This window comes from Suricata suricatta, chromosome 8 (genome assembly GCF_006229205.1).
Source record: "Suricata suricatta isolate VVHF042 chromosome 8, meerkat_22Aug2017_6uvM2_HiC, whole genome shotgun sequence".
Classification (NCBI taxonomy): Eukaryota; Metazoa; Chordata; class Mammalia; order Carnivora; family Herpestidae; genus Suricata; species Suricata suricatta.
The window spans coordinates 49,960,571-49,979,743 of NC_043707.1; the positions used below are offsets into that span (position 1 = coordinate 49,960,571).

Sequence of the window (19,173 nt, forward strand, 5' to 3'; positions counted from 1 at the left end):
GGGGGGGCAGCCATGTCTACCAGGACAAATGTTCTTCCCACATAACAGCACGCACACGTGAATTCACCTAAAAACTGTCTATGGTTCCTAACGGATTATGGAGACAAGCACCTTCACTTCAATTCTAAACAAAAAACTCTTCCACATAAACACTCCTTCCACAGCCACCACTAATACAACAACCCCTTATTTAGGAAGGTAACTGCTGAAATCTCCCAAGCAAATGCTCATGGAAAATCAATCATTATTTTCAGAGTTTATGTGTATTCCCACCTAAAGCTTATTTTTCTATTAAAATAAAAAGCAAATACAAAATAATACAAACCTAAAGAGAGAATCCAATTAATCTCAAGACTAACAGGTAACCTCACCTGTAATTAAGATGCAGCAGTATCCTAATTAAAATCCCCTAGCAATGACAGACTGTGAACTCGGCTGTATTGTGGGGGAAAGGGTACAGAGAAAGAAGTTCAATTATATAGCAATGACAGGATCTTACTGAAATGCGTGTAATTAAAGTCTCTACCTCTTAATGACATGCTGGACCTAATTATGAATTTGCTTTTTACAGTGTTAATTAATTCATTCTAAGTTGGTAATGCATGTATAGTACAGATCCGGGTAAGTTCCCAGACAACAGGAATCCGAGGTAAACAGGAGTTTAGGGTAGTGGGATGTGAGTGTTGTGGACAGCAAATGACGGTGGCTGCCGATGGCGGATGTGTGCCGAAAGCCCTGGAGGAAAGTGTTGGTACGGCCTAGTTAAGTGTGCACACAGAAGAGCTTTCCTTTTCAAAAGTAAATACCAATCTCTCTAGACGTAAACGGTTGTCTTCACTACAAATCCAATTCAGAAGGTTTGGGAACCAAATGCATAATCCTAGAAGGATTGCCACGGCGAAATTAAAGAATATGGGCAGCTGTCCATCCTTATCCACAGAGAATACACTCCAAGATCCCCAGCGGATGCCTGAAACTGGGTAGTTCCGAATCCTATATGTACTGTTTGTTCCTATACATACACACCCATAATAAAGTTTCATTTGTAAATCAGGCACAGCAAGAGATTAACAATAGTAATAGAATAATCACAACATACTATAATAAAAATTATGTGAGGGTGGCCTCTCAAAGTATCTTACTGGGCTGCTCTCATCCTTCTGGTGATGATGTAAATGATAAAATGCCTACCCGATGGTGAATGCCGTTAAGTGCTGAGGCAGAATGAGGCTACAACTGGCCTGACACTATTGTCAAAAGAATCTGCATCTGGACCCACCCAACAGTTGGCTGTGGGAAACTGCAAGTGCAGGAAACAAAATACCAGGGGCGCCTGGGTGGCTCCGTGAGTTAAGCGGTCATGAGCTCACAATTCACGAGCTCGGACCCCGCTGACAGTGCAGAGCCTGAGGACTCACGCCCTCCCTCCTCTCTGCTCCTCCCATTTGCACGTGCTCTCTCTCCAAATAATAAACTAAAAAAAAAAGACAAAATCTCAGATAAGGGGGACTCTACATTTTTTCTAAATCATGATTTATAAATGTGCCATCTCAGAAAAATGAGACGCTCCCCTTAGATCCTAGACTTTAGGTAAAAACTGGGGGGTAAATTTTCTGAAAGAGTTTAAACAGAATGAGTTCCAGCTTCCAAAAAACACGTAAAACAAAGAGCTCGAACTTTCCTTTAGCCTCCCAGCAGACCAGGGCAGCTCTTAATCTGGCTTCCACACTTGGCCTTCAGAGGGTCTATGAACCTATAGCAATTACTTATACATATCTTGTTAACAGAATGAAAACTTTTCTGGCATAAATCTATAGCTTTCATCGGATTCATAAAAGGATACAAGAACCAACAAAGACTGAGTTACTCCTTTTCTTAAGAAACAGAAATAAGCCAGCCACTGATGATCCTGAGCTGTTTAATGCACATAACAACACACAGCTTTCACAATCTTAAAAACAAGACATTCAAAAGATGAGTAATAAACATTTGGCTAAGTTCACATTTTTACTGGTAACAAATATTTTAACTGGAAGCAAACAGCATCAAAGCTACCTCTGGGAAAGCATAAAGCAACATTTATTCCTTCCTACCTAAACATAAAAGGCGAGGGGATTTTCTGATCTAAGATGTTACAAATTTCTACAAGAACACACCTCTACAGAAATACAGCCCAAGCCTTTTGTCAAGAACTCCACAACATAAACTAATATTATTTTTCAAATCTCAACTGTTTTTATTTTTAAGCAAGCAGTGGTGTAAGTCTTTCTCATTGTTTCTTTCTCAAATGGCTTCTAGAAAATGGCATCCTGGGACCTTTAGCTCTAGGTCTCCAAAATTTTCTTTGGAAAATCTGATCCATAAAGTTTCTCAAAAAAAAAAAAACAGGTAATATACCTGATCTAGTAAGACAGACAGGTCAAAACAATCTGAAAAATAGATGTGTCCCAGAGGAAAGGCTCAAGACTTTACAAATTCCTCAAAAATGCCACTGTGCTAACGGCCAAGGAGGATGGTTATCCGAAGGTATCATTCGTTGATATTTCTGGACGGTATGGGGTACTGCCTGGCATCACTGATTGCCACGCATCATTTCCTGTAGATAAATGGTATTCATGTGATAAGCCGCCACCCAGCTCGGATGCCTCTGGGCGTTCCAATAGTATGACTGAGATGCAGCAGTGTAGTACTCCTGCCACGCCCTGTAGTAAGCTCTCCAGTACTCCTCATAATCCTGGTAGGTGTCAGAAAAACCCGGATGCGTCTCCCCGTGGCAGTCGTACCAACCGTCCTTCTGGGCTTCTGTCTGCGGTCGATAGGAAGACCGCCGGGGAGGGTTTCTTCGGCTCTGCCTGGCTCTCTGGGTAGCCCCCTCTTTATGCCTTGCCTTCGTCTGCATTTCAGGTGATGCTTGATACTCTACTGGATCAGGGATGTTGTTTCCATTCAGAGGCTGCTCCAAAGAGAGATGGCCGTCCACCTGAGGAGACTCCGCACCTTTCGGCTGAGGATCAGAAGAGCCTTCGAAGTAGGACTTATTTCCTTTGCTCCGGGAAGAAGTCCTTGAGCTGTAAGAATCACTGTCACTCTCGGAGTCTCCAGATTGACTACTGCTTGCCAGTGTCTGCACTCTCTCTTCAGGAATTCTGTTTCTTACAAAACCGTTTTGAGGATTCACAGTCTGATCCCCAGGACCCATGTAGTGTCTGATGATTTCCACGGGTTTCTCTAGCCCCTCTTTAATATAGTGTTCATAATCCTCCACCAATTCTGAAAAAGTCAGAGAGTATGGCAGATGGATTTTAAAGGATGACAGACAAGGGATTTTGGGGAGTGACACAGGTGCAGCTTCTGTGACCTGGTGCGGACTGGTAGTTTTTTCCACAGAGGTCTGAACGGAATTCTTCATCTGCTCTTCCAACTGTATGCCACAGCCCACTTCTTTTGGTGACATTGCTTTTTCGACGATTCCACACTCTGAGTGGCTTTTCACAGGAAGCTTTTGTTTGGTATTATTTTTTGATTTGACTAAGAGTGCAGATACAGAAGTATTTCTGGATGAAGCCACATGGTTACCATGAGCTTTTGGTGTTGGAAAGGTTCTCTCTATTTTCTGAATCTGCTTTTTTAAGGGCTGGGTAGGTACATTTGCTAAGCCATATGTATGCATAGCAGCTTGAACCTCCACATCCCAATCCAAACATTCTTCCATCAGATTGGGAGGAATGGGATCTACATAAAAGGAACAAGAGAATATTAAAATTCTTGAGCTGCTCGAGACGAGCAATTTTTGAATGGCTTCATAAAGCTTTCCATGGTAAAGTAAGGTTAAGAAATAAAATGTACTAACAAATACACTAGGAAGCTTAAGAATTACATACTAGTGTTTTAAAAGACCTAAGCAGTCCTCGCAGTAAAGAAATATACCCCAAAATATACAAGACCCATCCCATACTCACGAGCGCTATCTCCCCATACCTCTCATTCAGAAAGAGCTTAGGCTCAAGTCCGCAGCGACTCCCCTCATCTCTTCCCCTCTCGCCTGCCCACCTCTTCCCCTTTATGTCACTACTGCTGACAGCCAAACAAGGTATTAGAAAATGGATCCCAAAGCTTATCGACTGGGAATTATTACGACTGCAACTCTGCACCCAACTAAATCTGCCACCCCATACTCCCGGCAGGGAGGAATCACTGCCCCCAACAGTGGAGAAAAACCTCTATCTGGGAAAAAGTTAAGAGGACTGTATAAAGATCTGTGCCATAATGGCACTGGTCAATATTTTTTAAACGTGCTGGCTCCAGCCCTACATTTTCTATTCCATCCAGGGGGGATCATTTGCTCCCACCTGCACACACACACCCTCCCCAAGTGTGATCAGTTTTCCCCTCAGGCAGACAAAACACACAGAACCCTGATTCACACAGGTCGTGCCCGTCTGCTGGTGCTGCTGGTGCTCCACGGATACTCTCCACTACTGAGTCCCTCAGATCTGGACTCTTCTCAGCTGGGGCTCTGATCTTTTGCTGAACAGATCCTCTGACAACAACTCTGAGGGCTACTACAGGGATATCCCTTGTCTGCCTACTACACCTCTCAACCAGGCAACTCCCCACCCACTCCTTGCCAGGCACGGCACCGGAGCCGTCTGCTATCGCGCAAGCTCCAAGTGCAATATAAATCTAATACCACAAATTTAATTTTCTCATGATGTCAAGGCTCTGATAACATTACATAAAGATCCAAATATGTCATTTTCCAGTAACCAAAGGCAAATTTTATTACACTAGATACTGTGATACTAAATCCTACTGAAAGTCTTAACCCTCTTTCCCCAATTTTCAATTTATTTTTCCCACATTATAATCATCTGACAGATAACCAATAGACTTATACATAGAATTAACATACTGTAGAGTCTTAAAAGTGACACGGGTGCCTGAGTGGCTCAGTTGGTTAAGCATCCAACTTCGACTCAGGTCATGATCTCACTGCTCATAGGTTCAAGCCCCGCGTCAGGCTCTGTGTTAACAGCTCAGAGCCTGGAGCCTGCTTCAGATTCTATGTGTGTCTCTCTCTCTTCCCCTCCCCCACTCACGCTCTGTCTCTCTCTCAAAAATAAGCATTAAAAAAATATATTAAAAGTAACAGAGAACCTGAAAACTGTTTCTAAGAACAAATCTATTGTAAATCAGGACACTAGCTTTGAGCAAGTAATTTGTGAAAAGATCACAAAATGAGCTATGGACAGAGCCAGAACCACAAGAATCCACAGAATTCCCAAGACCTATGTTTAATCGAACTTTATAAAAATCACTAAAGGAGTTAAATATAAATCGCTGAAATATTCACTGGCATATTCAATAACGACTTATCCCATATTCCAGAAGGTCGTGAATATATAAGTATATAATTATGTATATATACATACGTATACGTACATATACACACATATATACACACGCACACTAACACGTGTACATTAACATATATAGTAAATAAACCACATTTCTACACAAGAGGCTTTTAAAAGTTTTCAAAGGGAGCATGAATAGTTTCAGACATGCAGTTTCCAAGGTGGCACTTAAAAAAAAAATCAGCTCGACAAATTATTCATTAAATCAAAAGAAAACACTTCAGGGCGCCTGGCTGGCTCAGTCGCAAGAGCACATGACTCTTTATCTCAGAATCATGCGTTCAAGCCCCACACTGGGGCTTGTATAAAGATTACCTGTAAATAAATAAACAAATCTCTTTTACAGAGATTTCTTATAAATAAATATATAAACATTTTTAAAAATTTTTAAAAAGGAAAGAAAACACTCCAAATTTTCCTAAATGCACTCAAGTTAAAGATACTATTCTTTCCCATGATGACAAAGGAAAATATGGCAAGAATTCCCTTCACAGCGACAAAAGAAGTGAAATATATGCCCCCTTGCGGTGAAATCAAACTGCAAGGCTACAAGCTAAAATACAGAGGTAATACAGTAGTAAGATAGTTCTCATTTCTCATGTGCCAGGAGTTAGCTGGCAATCTTCTCCCTGCTACTTATTAGCTGTAAGAACTTCGGCAAATTACTTCACTTCTCAAACCCTCAATACCCTCATTCACAAAAAGTCGGTGATAAGGGCACACACTGCATGGGACTGCGGGGATAATTAACTGAGCTAACACACAGAACAGGGCCCAACACATCCTCAGTGCTCCGTGTCAGCTGTTTACTTTATGAGGCCTATCATCACCATCACTATTCTTTTGACAGCAAAATGACACAGACAAAATATACCTGGTAAAGGCAGAAGGTTGATGTTACATTTCTGGGCAATTTTCATCATCACATTTTCTTCTTCTCCCCGACAACAGTAGGTCACCGTCAACCCCAAGGTACCTAAAGGGAGGGAGTGTTCATTAGTCAATTATTTTCATATAAATGACATTCCACCTGTCATATTTGTGAGCGTTCCTCCTAAAGAAAGCAGCCAAACTTTTCTTTTTTTACCAAAACGGCCAGCTCTGCCAATCCGATGCATGTATGTCTCCCAATCCAATGGTACATCCAGATTTACAACCAGGTTCACCTTCTCAGCATCAATCCCACGGGAAGTCTTGAATTGAAAAGGAGAACAAGTGTTTGCATTAACTGCCACACAGGCACCAACACACACTAGATTATTCTAGCACAGTACAAACAAGAGCCAAGTTAAGAACAAGAAGGTATTCAGGAGCAAAGGAAAAGGAAATTCATTTCTAATGACTAGTTTCAAGAATAAAGATGTTGAAAATCTGGCCATTTGTAGCAAAATGGCTGGAGCTAGAGGGAGTCATGCTAAGCGAAATAAGTCAGGCAGAGAAGGAAAGATACCTTATGTTGTCACTCATAGGTCTAACAGGAGAAACCTAACAGGACCATGGGAAGGGGAAAGCGGGGGAAAGAGTTGGGGAGAGGGAGTGAGGCAAATCAAAAGAGACTTTTGAATGCTGAGAACAAACTGAGGGCTGAAGAGGAAGGGGGGAAGGGGATGGTCATGGAGGAGGGCACTTGTGGGGAAGAGCACTGGGTGTTACATGGAAACCAACTTGGTAATAAACTATTAAAAAAAAGATGAAGATATAAAAGAATATATATAAAAAATATAAAGAAAGCATGTTCCCCAGCACTGGAAAGACAATTCCCTTCTGGTATTCTTACCAGATACACCCATGTAAAATAATAGTTGAAACCTGTGCATCTGACAATAGAGCCCAAGTCAGGATGGATTAGTCACCCAAAACAAACAGGAAACTTACCAGATCTGTGGAAATGAGGACTCTGCAATGAAACTGCTTCAGCTTGGCCATAGCATCAAGACGCTGATTCTGATTCATGTTACCTAAAAAGACCAAAAAAGAAAGTCATATATAAACAAGCTAACATATATTTACCAAATTCACAAAAAGCAGAAATCATAACTACCAGCCTTAACGCTTTAAAAATATACCAAAGTTGGGGTGCCTGGGTGGCTCAGGTCATGATCCTGCAGCTCATGAGTTCAAGCCCCACACTAGGCTCTGCGGTGACAGCTCAGAGCCTGGAGCCTGCTAATGATTCTGTGTCTCCCTCTCTCTCTGCCCCTTCCCCACTTGTGTTCTTTCTTAAAATAAAAACATTAAAAAATTCAAATATATATACCAAAGTTAATTCTACATATAGGTTAAGACCTAAAGTCAGAATCTTTTAAAATATGGTTAGGCAGTCAACTTGAAATTCAAAAACCTATTTTATTTTACTTTTAAATGTTTATCTACCCATTTTGAGAGAGAGAGAGAGAGAGAGAGAGAGAGAGAGAGAGAGAGCGAGCAGGGGAGTGGCAGAGAGGGAGAAGAGAGAATCCCAAGCAGGCTCCACACTGTCAGCACAGAGTCCAACGTGGGTCTCAATCCACGAACCATGTAGTCACAACCTGAGCTGAAACCAAGAGCCAGACACCCAACCAAGCCACCCAGGCACCCCTCAAAAATCAAGTTTAAATGGTGACCAGGCTATGCCTGCAGATATAACATTACATCCGCAAGGTTACATATGATGTAGAACGATTCTCAGAAGAATTGCTTTAATCAGCTGTTTATAAATTTGGTTTTGAAGTGTGATCCATGGTTAAAATATTGTCCATCAGAAAACAGTCTCCCTAGTATGTCACAGTATCCAATGATGAAACAAACTTAGGCTAACAGGTTAAAAAACTAAGCTATCAATGAAAACTCTAAAAAAGATCTTACAGATCAAAAACTCCTTTAAATCTTTCATTTCTATTAGGCCAGCAGTAATAATTTAGTTTTCTGTCAAAAATGAATCATCTTAGGGTGCCCAGTTGGCTCAGTCAGTAGAGCATGTGACTCTTGATCCAAGGTTGTGAGTTCAAGTCCCACACTAGATATAAATATTAAATATAAAATCTTTAAAAAAAAATGTTCGCCTTCCTCAAGACCATAAAGCAGTTAATTCAATAGCAATTTGTAGCATTTTTACAATGATTATGTAAGGAAGCAAAATATTTTTCGCTGAATAAACTTTATAAAATTATTGAGCTCTTCATGGATAATTCATTCCAATTTTCTAATTTCATATGAGGTACCAAGTTACATCCTTAAAAATAAGAATACTTAGGGGCACCTGGGTGGCTCAGTAGGTGAGGTGGCCGGCTTCGGCTTTGATCATGATCTCATGGTTCGTGGGTTCGAGCCCTGCATCAGGGTCTGGAGCCTGCTTCGGATTCTGTGTCTCCCTCTCTCTCTGACCCTCCCCTGCTCATGCTGTCTCTCTTTGTCTCTCAAGAATAAAGGAAACATTAAAGAAAATTTAAAAAAAATACTGAGGGGCACCTGGGTGGCTCAGTCTTAAGCATCTAACTCTGGATTTCAGCTCAGGTCATGATCTCACAATTCATGAGTTCAAATCCTGCATCGGGCTCTGTGTTGACAGTGCAGAAGCTGCTTGGGATTTCTCTCCCCCTCTCTCTGCTCCTCCCCTGCTTGTTCTCCTTTCAAAAAATAAACTTTAAAAACCCCAAAAAACTAAAAACTAAAAACTAAAAAATAAGAATATTGATATATCAAATACCAATGAAAAAATTAACCTGAAATTTCCTTTACTCTGAAGACTCAGTGTAACTGCACACTTCTAGGACAACTCATGAAGTAGTATTTCTTCCTCCTGACTTTGGAGAGGCTTCAAGTCAGGATACCAAACAAAGATTAAAGTAAGAGATTAACTTACCCGAAATGCACTCAGCAGGAAAGCCTTTCGAAGAAAGGATATCAGCCAAATGTTGTGCTCTATGAAAAATAACATAGAGGTTATAATTATATATATATGGCCCCACACCTATCCTTTTATTTCACAAGTTCCCCCAGGTGACCTTTTAAGGTACGTTACCTGCTGTGCAAATTAGAAAAGACTAAGGCTTGATTGAACGGAATTCTGCTGAACAGTTCCTGTAAATGCTGAGTCTTTTCCTCAAAAATCTTATGGGCCAACGGGTATGAATTGACGACTTTGTAATACTGCTTCAAACCTGCAAAGTGTCTTTTGTTAAAACCTATATGCTATATCCTAATAGCAAATATGAAAAATACAGCCAATCAGGCAAGGAAAAGCTCCAGAATATCACCAACAAACCAGTAGTGTAAGTATCCAATATCCATACTCACCTATGAGACTCGGATCACTGGGATTCAGTCTCACAAAAGTGGGATCTCTCATGTACCCTGTCAAAGCGTTAGCCAAATATTCAGGGTAGGTGGCTGATACAGCCAGCATCTGTTTACTGTCAGGCAAGGCAGAATAAATCCAGCTGCAAAACATAACACACACACACCATGGAAACTAACCAGACAGTAACTGCCAGCTGGAAAAGCTAAAGACAGACACTTTAGGACACCATTTTAATAGTCAAGCCGAGGTATTTTTCTTACTTTATTTGCTCCTGGAAGCTGCCTTCTTCTAAAAGCTTATCTGCTTCATCAAGAATAAAGAGACGTATACTGCCTGGGTTCAAGTAGTCAAGTTCTATCAGCTGCTTAATTCTGCCTAAATTCCAGAAAAAAGTATATTGAAATATTTAAGATGCATAGAATTTATGCAAATCTTGGCCAGTGTTGTTATTCTACTCATAGGTTATACTGCTGATTTTCTTGATCCAACCTTCATCATTATACATTTACACACCAAACAACAAATTAGAAATTTTGAGTTCTATCTTGCCTAAATCCATTATTTTTTCCTCACACTTCACCACCAATAAGGATGGATCATAAACACTATTCCCATCGAAAGACTTGAATGCTAAAAAAACAAACAAACAAAAAAAAAAAAAAAAAAAAAAACTTGAATGCTAAGGCCCTGAATACTAAATCCTGATTTGAGTGATTGAGTGATTCCTGACTGAATGATTAATAGAGAAGCCAAGAATAATCCCAATCCATGGCTTAGAAAGGCTTCCTGAAAATAATCTCATTTCTCTCATTCCCAGAAGCCAATTCTGTAGGTACACTTAAACATCCTTAAGAATGGGGATTTTCTAAATTCTGTTGGTAATTCCAGTCACATGTCTAAAGCTTCTTTGTTTATAATCCTGAAGGTAATTGTCAGAGTTATCAAACATTCCCATATTCTTACATCAATTATTTTTTATTGCCAATATTAAAGGTGTTCAGTTCCTTAAAAGCCCCAGCTGTGAACAGTCACTGATATCTTACCAGGAGAGCCAACAGCAATATGACACTTTTTAAGTCTGGTTTTGTCTTGTGATAATGGAGTCCCTCCAATAAAGACATGACACTCTAAGCCTTCCATTTTTATTCCAATAGCTGTAATAACAGAATGTATCTGTACAGCAATTTCTCTTGTAGGAGCCAAGATCAAAATCTAAAAAAAGCGTAAAATAAACATACTTTTAACGAAGTCAGTGGAATAGATACATGTGGTTGGCACATTCGCACTACAATGAGCTATTTTTCACTTAACCGATCATTTTAAATGATTAGTTTGTATTGAAAAGGGAAACTATTTCATTCATTCACTTATGTATTCATTCAACAAATACTGAATAAGAACCTACTATGTACTAGGCAACATATAAGTTGCTGTGGAGTCAAGACTTAATACGCAGTTCTTGCCCTCAGGGCACTTTCATTCCGTGTAAGAAGACATACAATAAACAAACAGACATAAATAATGGCATACAATAAAAGGTGCTATAAAGAAAAACCAAACAGGGAAAAGAAAAAGGATAAAAGAAGAGGAGTTTTGGGGTTTTTTAAATTTTTTTTAATGTTTATTTATTTTTGAGAGAGCAGGAGCAGGGGAGGGGCAGAGAGGGAGGGAGACACAAATCCAAAGCAGGCTCCAGGCTCCCAGCTGTCAGCACAGAGCCCAACACGGGGCTTGAACCAACGAACCTTGAGATCATGACCTGAGCTGAAGTCGGAGGCTTATCGGACTGAGCCACCTAGAAGCCCTAGGAAGGAGTTATTTTAAATGGGGCAATCAAGAAAGGCCTCTAAGGAAGTAACATTTGAGCAGACACCTAAATGTACGTACCACAGAGTAGAGCTAGCTGCAGGACACCTGGGGAAATGTTTCCGGGAAGAGAAACAGCAAATGTAAAGGCCTTAAGACAGTAACATCCTCCGTGTGTCTGGGGAACAGCAGGGAGGCCCATGTCGCTGGACCTGCTGGACCTAGTCAGGGTGAGACTTCTGGCTCCATGAAAAGGAGCATTGGGGAGTCACGGGGAGAACTTTGCAAAATAACTAACTACTGGAGGACATGCTGAAACTACGAGATCTGAGCTAGGAGAAGGAAAAAACAACTTAAAAAAAAAAAACTAGGAGAAAATATGCCACAGCGCTTAAGAGCAGTTTCTTTCTGGGTAGGTGAGATTACATGCAATTTTCTGGTACTTCTTGACTTTTCTGAAGTTTCCCAATTTTCAAAAAGGAATTGAGAACACAAAGATCCTAAGTTTAAAATAACAAATTTGGGTGATGGAACTTAATCAGGTTTTGGCATTTCACGTACTCCCATATTGTCAGAAACCAAAATCTCAAAATACACCTCAACTCACAAGTAGAAGAGCCTAGTCTCAGGGAAGCTGAAGGATTTCCTACGTGCATAAGCCAGGATTTGGTAGATATTAGACTCAAGGAGCTCTGAATACGGATATCCTAGCGTACCATTTATACGTGACATGGGCTCAACAAATCTTCATTGAAGAAATAATTCCCAAACCTAAATCTCTTATTAGTGTGGGTAAGACCATCTTAGACCTACCCCTAGAGAACCTAAAAGATGGGAGATCAGTAAGATACACTCACAAAGCTCTACCAACCACCTGCAGTTACCAGCAATGGGCAGAGCACCACATGATCACCAATCAGGGCAAATAGAAATCTTAACCACAATCGGGTCAGCAAGTAAAAGAAGGAAGAAAACCTATCTGTATTCTCAAGTAACTGAAAAAACTGACAGACGTGGCAGACTTATTCTAATGTCCAAACTTATAACACTAATAACATATTCTGGGTCACCATCCACACCACCACCACTCAAAAAAAGTCTTTAATGTCTAAGTCTATGCTTTTCATATGGTTTAACTCAATCATTCATTAAATTCACCTCTTCTCGCAGGAGCTATGGTATTGCATCCAACCTGTGATAATAAAATCCGTATCACATACCCGCCTTTGGGTCCTCCGAGTTAAACTCACCTGGGTACTTAGGTTTTCAAGAACAAGAGAGTCCAAAGCAATGGTAGAGAACACACAGGTTTTCCCAGTGCCAGATTTGGCTTGAACAATTAAATCTGAGGAGAAAAAAATATATATACCGTATATCGCTAGCCAGTACCGACTAAAGGCGCTTAGATACCAACATGAAATCACAGGATCAGAAGAGTCTCCAGATTTCACCTAGTTGGCACCTTTGCTTTTAATGAACTCTCAAAAAAGCATCGGACCGTATCCAGAAACCGGCCTCGTCCCTGAACCTCTACCGTTTATCTTCCCGAACTGAGAGCCAACGGTCCCTGCGAAAAGGGCTGTAATCATCTTCCAATTCAACGCTGCGTCTCTTACCGAGGAAACTGAGGCCCGGACAAAGGCCGAGCCCCGCACCCGCGGCCGCCCCGGGACTCCTCCGGACACCCGCCCGTGCACGGCCCCTGCCCTCACCGAGCCCGCAGCGCCCCAGCGGGATGGCCTTGAGCTGCACCGGCGAGGGTCGCTCGAAGCCGGCAGCCCGCAGCCCCTCCAGCACCGGCCGCGACAGCAGCAGCGACTCGAAGTCGGCCGGCTCGGCCAGCAGCACGTCCCCCGTGCGGGTCCGTGGGCCGCTGACGTCGTGAGCCGTCCGGAGGCTCCGCACCGGCCCGAGGGTTGGCTCCGAAGCCGCCAGCTGTGCGGCCACACGCTCCGCCGGCATAGCGGCCTCCAACGTCGCTAAGGCCGCTGAGGCTTCAAACGTCGCCGCCATAGTCGCCGCGCCGCCAGATCTCGCGGTACTTGAGGCGAGGGAGGGAGCTTAAGAACGAGAAGAGGAAAAACTTTATTGGCAGTCCTCCCGGGAAGACACTGACACGCTTCGGCGAGGGGCGAAGGGACGGAAGTCGGAGGCTTAGGAAGTCTCGCAAACAGCGATAACGACAAAAAATGTGGTCCGAGGAAGCCTGAAAGAGGGAAGAGAGAGAGGCGGAGGCTTCCGGTATGCGGCCGCGAGCAGCCTGAAGGGGGCGCCGCGCACACGCGGTGAGGGCGCCGCTGGGCCTCCCGGCCCTCCGTGGGCGGTCTGGCCACGCCCTGCGCCACGCCCAGAACGCGGGCTTTGTGAGGCGCTTGTGGCGTAACTCTCCCCGCCTCCTGGCCGCTGGCTGTGGGTGCCTCCGGCAGAGCCTGTCCTCGCCCGCCCGAGGCGTCCGGAGCACAGCCAGATTGGACTTCCTCGTGGTTGTCCGGGCCGTGTCTGTCCCGGCACCGCGTGACTCTTCCCTGTCCCCAGCCCGAGCACGGCACCTGGCACACTAAGCTCCCGTACTTGTCCATTGAATTGCAGCCGGGCCGTGGACCGACACCTCTCAAAGCCATAGCCCCTCCTTAGACCGCTCTCTGAACTTATGTTGGTACACATCGATCTCTGCCTTCTCAACATGTCCACTCAGAGGTCTGGTAGACATCCCACGTCTTTCATGTCGCCTGGGTATTGTCCTGTCCCTGGCGCTATGCACCACCATCTCGCGGGGGTCAACTGACAGTCTTTGCCACCTTCCCTTCTTTTAGGTCTCTGCTCAAATATCGCCTTTTGGAAGAGGTCGTTCCTGACCTTTTTTTAATTTTTTAATTTTAATTGCCAGTACAGTTAACATAGTGTTATGTTAGTTTCAGGTACAATATAGTGATTCAACCATTCTATTCATTACCCAGTGCTCATCATGGCAAATGTACTCTTTAATCGCCATCACCTATTTCACCCTGACCTACTATTATTATCTAAGATACTTCCGCTATCCCCTGGGCTCCCCCATGTTTCCCACCACTCTCTGTTCCCTTGTTCTGCTTTATTTTTCTTCATGACACCACTACCTGAAATTGTGTTTAGTGTCTTTTTCCCCCACTCTGTGAGGGCAGGGACCTGTTCTGTCTAGTTCTCTTCTGTATTCCATTGAGAAAAAACCAAATCTGACCCCTAGTGAGTGCTCAGTATGTATTGAACAAATGAGCTCCTGCAAGTCTTAGTCAAAATTCCAAATTCAAATAATTCTGGAACCTAATCTTGTTTATAATTCCAAAACTGAAGATATTCAGTGTCTGACTCCAACTTTTTCTTTTGTCCTTATATCATCATTCTGGTCATTCTTTCTCACCCCATGCCCACACACAGGCAGGTGCACACAGAATGATGATGTGGATTCCAAATGATGTAGGAGGGGCTTTGGCAAGGTAATCCCCATCCGTAAGAGGTCCCAAAGATGCATTTTGGTTAGAAAGTTAGAAAACATTGAGAAAATATCAACTTCCCATGTGAAAGAAGATGTTCTGTGGAGAGCAGGCACTGAAGTATCCAGGCTTCCTCTTATCTCCCACTTTTTCATCCACCTAGCCCCCAAATCCCAAACCTGGGAATTATTCTTGACTCCACCATCTACCATCCCTCTCCCTTTTCTTATAATTACCTGAGAGCAGGTAATTTAGCGTCTACATATTTCATTCATTCCTCTGTCCAGTCTCCATAGCATATGTCCTATTTTAAGCCCCTTTGTCATCCTTGCTATTGAAACAACCTTCTGAATAGCCCTCCTGGCCGGTTTTCTTCTCTCTCCCAGCCACTCACTGGAGTCATTGTTCTTAAGTGTGTACCTTTGTTTGGGTCCAACTTCAAATCCTGTTCCTTTTTTTTTTTTTAATGTTTGTTTATTTTTGAGAGAGAGAGAGAGCATGTGAACATGAGTTGGGGAGGGGCAGAGAGAGGGGGGGACACAGAATCCAAAGCAGGCTCCAGACTCTGAGCTGTCAGCACAGAGCTCGACTGAGGGTTCAGACTCATGAACCTCGAGATCATGACTGAGCCGTAGTCAGACACAACCAAGTAAGCCACCCAGGGGCCCCTAGATCCTTTTCACAAACTTTTTTATTTCCCACACCAGACTCCCACTTGACACACTCCAGTCCACCTCTTTACCGTGTTCTTATTTACTTATTTAGGTGTTTGTCCCTTACACTAAAATACTATGAGTTTCTCAAGGATGGGAATTTTGTCACTCCAGGCTCTCCAGCCCAGCACCAGGCCCTTGGTGGGCCTAATAAACACTGAATCTTGCTCAAAAGTCCTTGCTGGGTCTCCACATGCATAGCAGTAGTTCTATAGAACTCACACCAATCAATGATGAAGAAGCCATGGGATGTTTCTCATCCCAAAAGAAACAAAAAAGTGTTCTTTTACAGAAAAGAACACTTCCAGTTTTATCGACATCCTGTGATCATGTGTATTGTTATTATGTTTTACCAACACAAACATTGCAGGAATGTCACTAGGAATAAATTGTATGGCTATAGCTAAAAACACAAATCAATAAAATGTTTTCCTCAGTAGTGGAAAAGTTTAATAAAGTTGTTGGCTATAACTTTGAATGCTATAAAGATAAAACACAAAGGTAAGACACCATTTAATAACTAGGTAAGGTATGAGAGTAACATGCACTGCAACGAGTCAGACTGATGTGTGCTTCCCGGCCTCCCCTGGGGGAAAATCTCAGTGGGACCTCAGCCTTTTCCTATGCTGTTCTGTCTATCTGGAAAGCCTTTCTTCACCTTCACCTCATTCCCAGAGGAATGAATGAGGAAGGATGCTTGTGCACTGAAAAGCAAGTAAAACTTAGACTCAGGACGGATGTGGAGGTTACCATCAGACCCATACCATCATTTCAACATGGAGGTTTTTGTACCAGAGTAGAGGAAAACGATGTAAATAATAGTATGGACCTACGGTGGTCCATCCTGGGTATGAGGATCCATGGGAGAATGTGGAAAGAAGGAACGGAACTACCATTTCTACAGCTGCTTTTTCTCATTTGATCTTCATAGTAACAAAGGGTTGGCAATGTTATTTGCCTTCAATCTGAAACATGTCTTTATTCATTCTTTCAACAGATACCTTCTAAACACCTAATATGAATCAGCCAATGGCTGGAGATACAGAAATGGTAGGAAATAAACAGCCCTGTTCTCACGGAGAAGGATACCTGCAAACAGATGGCCCTGATCAAGAAGGAAATATGCAAGTAGCACGAGGTGGTAGAAAATCATATGCAATAACTGACATTTTCAGGGCCTTCGTTAAAATGTGGCTGTCATGTGGGAGAGAGTGGGAACTACTGAGAAATTAAGGAAAACAGCTCTTGGGATTCAGAGAGCAGTAGCTTCCTTCGAGATGCCCTTCTCATCTCTACCCAAACTCACAGTGATTTAAACCGTGCATTGAAAGGTGAGAAAACCGCCACACACAGATCATTCCTTACCTTTCCTGGAGTCTAGTACTTCCGCCAAACAGCAGCACGGGAGGTAAAGCCCAAGTCCCATGAAGCTCTGGGGGCTCATTTTCTGAGCTGATCCTGAAGGACAGATAAGGAGTTCCATCAGGCAGTGGGGGCGGAAGGAGAGCTCACCAAGCAGACAAGTTAGAGAGATATTCTGGGCAAAGGGAACAGTTTGTGCAAAGGCGTACAAGCATGAGAAACCATAATAGTTTAGGGAAGCCACGAGCTTTAGTGCGAACAGAGGCAAGTATGGCAGCCAATTACCAGGAAATGAGGCTGCAGAGATATATTGGTCCCAGGTTACAGAGGACCTTGTCTGCTACCATAAGGAATATAAAATGAGTGTGCTGTGCTCTCCCCATGCGGGGTACTGTTATGTAAAATAAAGAGAAATATACAGTTGGAAATGTGGATGGGGCCCCCATTAATGACAAAGCCAGGAACTCTGGGTTATAACGGGCAGACCGCAGAGCGTCATCTGAATCTGGGATCTAATTTGAGACAGGTAACTGTAGGAAGCACGTCGCACACTTGTGTCTGTCCCCTGATGGCCCCTGGGTGTTTTGGGTGTTGGTACGCTGCTCCCCCAGTAGCAGGGCTCACCTGTGTGCTGTCTGTCCAGCACACTGATTAGGCATGTGTTTCCTAGTTCTCACTCCCAGGCAAGGGGGACCTTCCCTCCTGTGTTTTTCGGTTCGTCCACTCAGCAGACTAGCGCCATCAGTAATAATGATGGTTATATAAAGCGCATCAAGTAACAATATCTGGCCGCCCGGACAGAATTTGGTTCACGACCTTCTCAGTCCTAAGTGGCTACCTCCCAACACGGAGGATAACTATTTCTACATGCACCCCTTGGCCCAGGGGGTGACTCTCTGTATCTTCAGGACCCTTTCAGACAGGAATGAGGAGGTGGGGAAGCAGCAAAGTCCCAGCCCACACACTCTACACAGCCACGTCCTGCCCCGGGCATTGGCCTGGCAGGCTTTCGGAAGAGAACCCCAGGGTTTCCTCCCTGTCTCCAGACCAGGCTCTCCTCTGCCCAAGGCCCACATTGATTAATTGCCCCTTTTAATAACACAGCCTCAGTCTTTAGGGAGGAAGGCGTCACGTTTGCTCTTCTCTTTGTGAAAATGGGGCCCAATTCATTCTTGTCCGGGCAGCATAATAAATAACCTGCCCCTGTTGGCAGGGAGTTTATTAGAGACTGATGGGACATTTAACAATAACTGGGGGCCTGTGATTTATTAGTTAGGAAGGTTCATGGCGTCTCCAAAGACTGGGAATGTGGAATTTAATTGATAAAGCGCTGTCAGCGGCAATGAGATGCACTCAATAGAATATGCATTTGAGGGATTCTCTTTGGAGCTGTCAGGAAGGGTTTCTGCTAATCATATTCAGCTTCCGTGGATGGTGGTGTCTGCCGGATATCTGGGTGAGAGACAAATGGCAGGGAGGGGACTCTGAGAGGGGCCCGGGAGGGATGCACCTGTCAGTTGCCCAGCCCGACGGAAGAATGTGACACAAATGAGCAAAACGAAACAGGATTCCCATCACCCTGAGTGAGTCCTCCCCTTCAAGAGGCCTTTGTCTCTCTCCTGTGAGCCGCTCAAGAAAGCAAAAGGTGCTGAGCACCCACTTCCTGGAAAAGGAGGGAAATGAAAGAGTTAAATGGCAGGAAGAGAGGTCTATTCTGGAATTTGAAACTCCCTAAGCCCTGAGGCTTCTGCACCAGAGACCCCCTGCCTTGCTTTCGGGGGCCCAGACACTCAAACACACAACACACATTCTTCCCCTCCTACACCCCCGCACCATAGTTTCCACCCTGCCTTCCTTGAACCCCTGGTTCTGGACAGCTCCTCCTGTCACTGCCACTTTCATGGCAAGAACAGAGCTACAGAAACCCCAATGTAGTCTCACCTTTGTTGTGACTGTTGTCTCCCTACTCTGGAGACCCCAGAATGCAGGCTGAGGACCTGGAGAGAAATGCTTGTGGTCTGGCATGTACAGAGCATGCAGCCCCCTTACGCCCTTGGCACACCCCTCCACCCCGTTTCCGAGACTCGGTGCAACTCTGAGTGCCATCAATGATGGCACAGCTCTGT

General features: G+C 43.6%; 1 protein-coding gene across 1 annotated transcript; it reads right to left on the reverse strand.

Annotated features, from left to right (window-relative positions):
• Positions 1-1,901: 1,901 nt before the first annotated feature.
• DDX20 (DEAD-box helicase 20) lies at positions 1,902-18,696 on the reverse strand. Its single transcript, XM_029948853.1, has 13 exons — positions 18,558-18,696; positions 17,051-17,143; positions 13,215-13,562; positions 12,753-12,847; positions 10,740-10,908; positions 9,957-10,071; positions 9,693-9,835; positions 9,418-9,556; positions 9,259-9,317; positions 7,293-7,375; positions 6,505-6,610; positions 6,292-6,393; positions 1,902-3,732 (listed from the first exon to the last, which is right to left on the reverse strand). Exons 2-13 carry the CDS (start codon positions 17,127-17,129, stop codon positions 2,573-2,575), a joined length of 2,598 nt encoding a protein of 865 aa, XP_029804713.1. The 5' UTR covers positions 17,130-17,143; positions 18,558-18,696; the 3' UTR covers positions 1,902-2,572.
• Between the last annotated feature and the right edge of the window lie 477 nt (positions 18,697-19,173).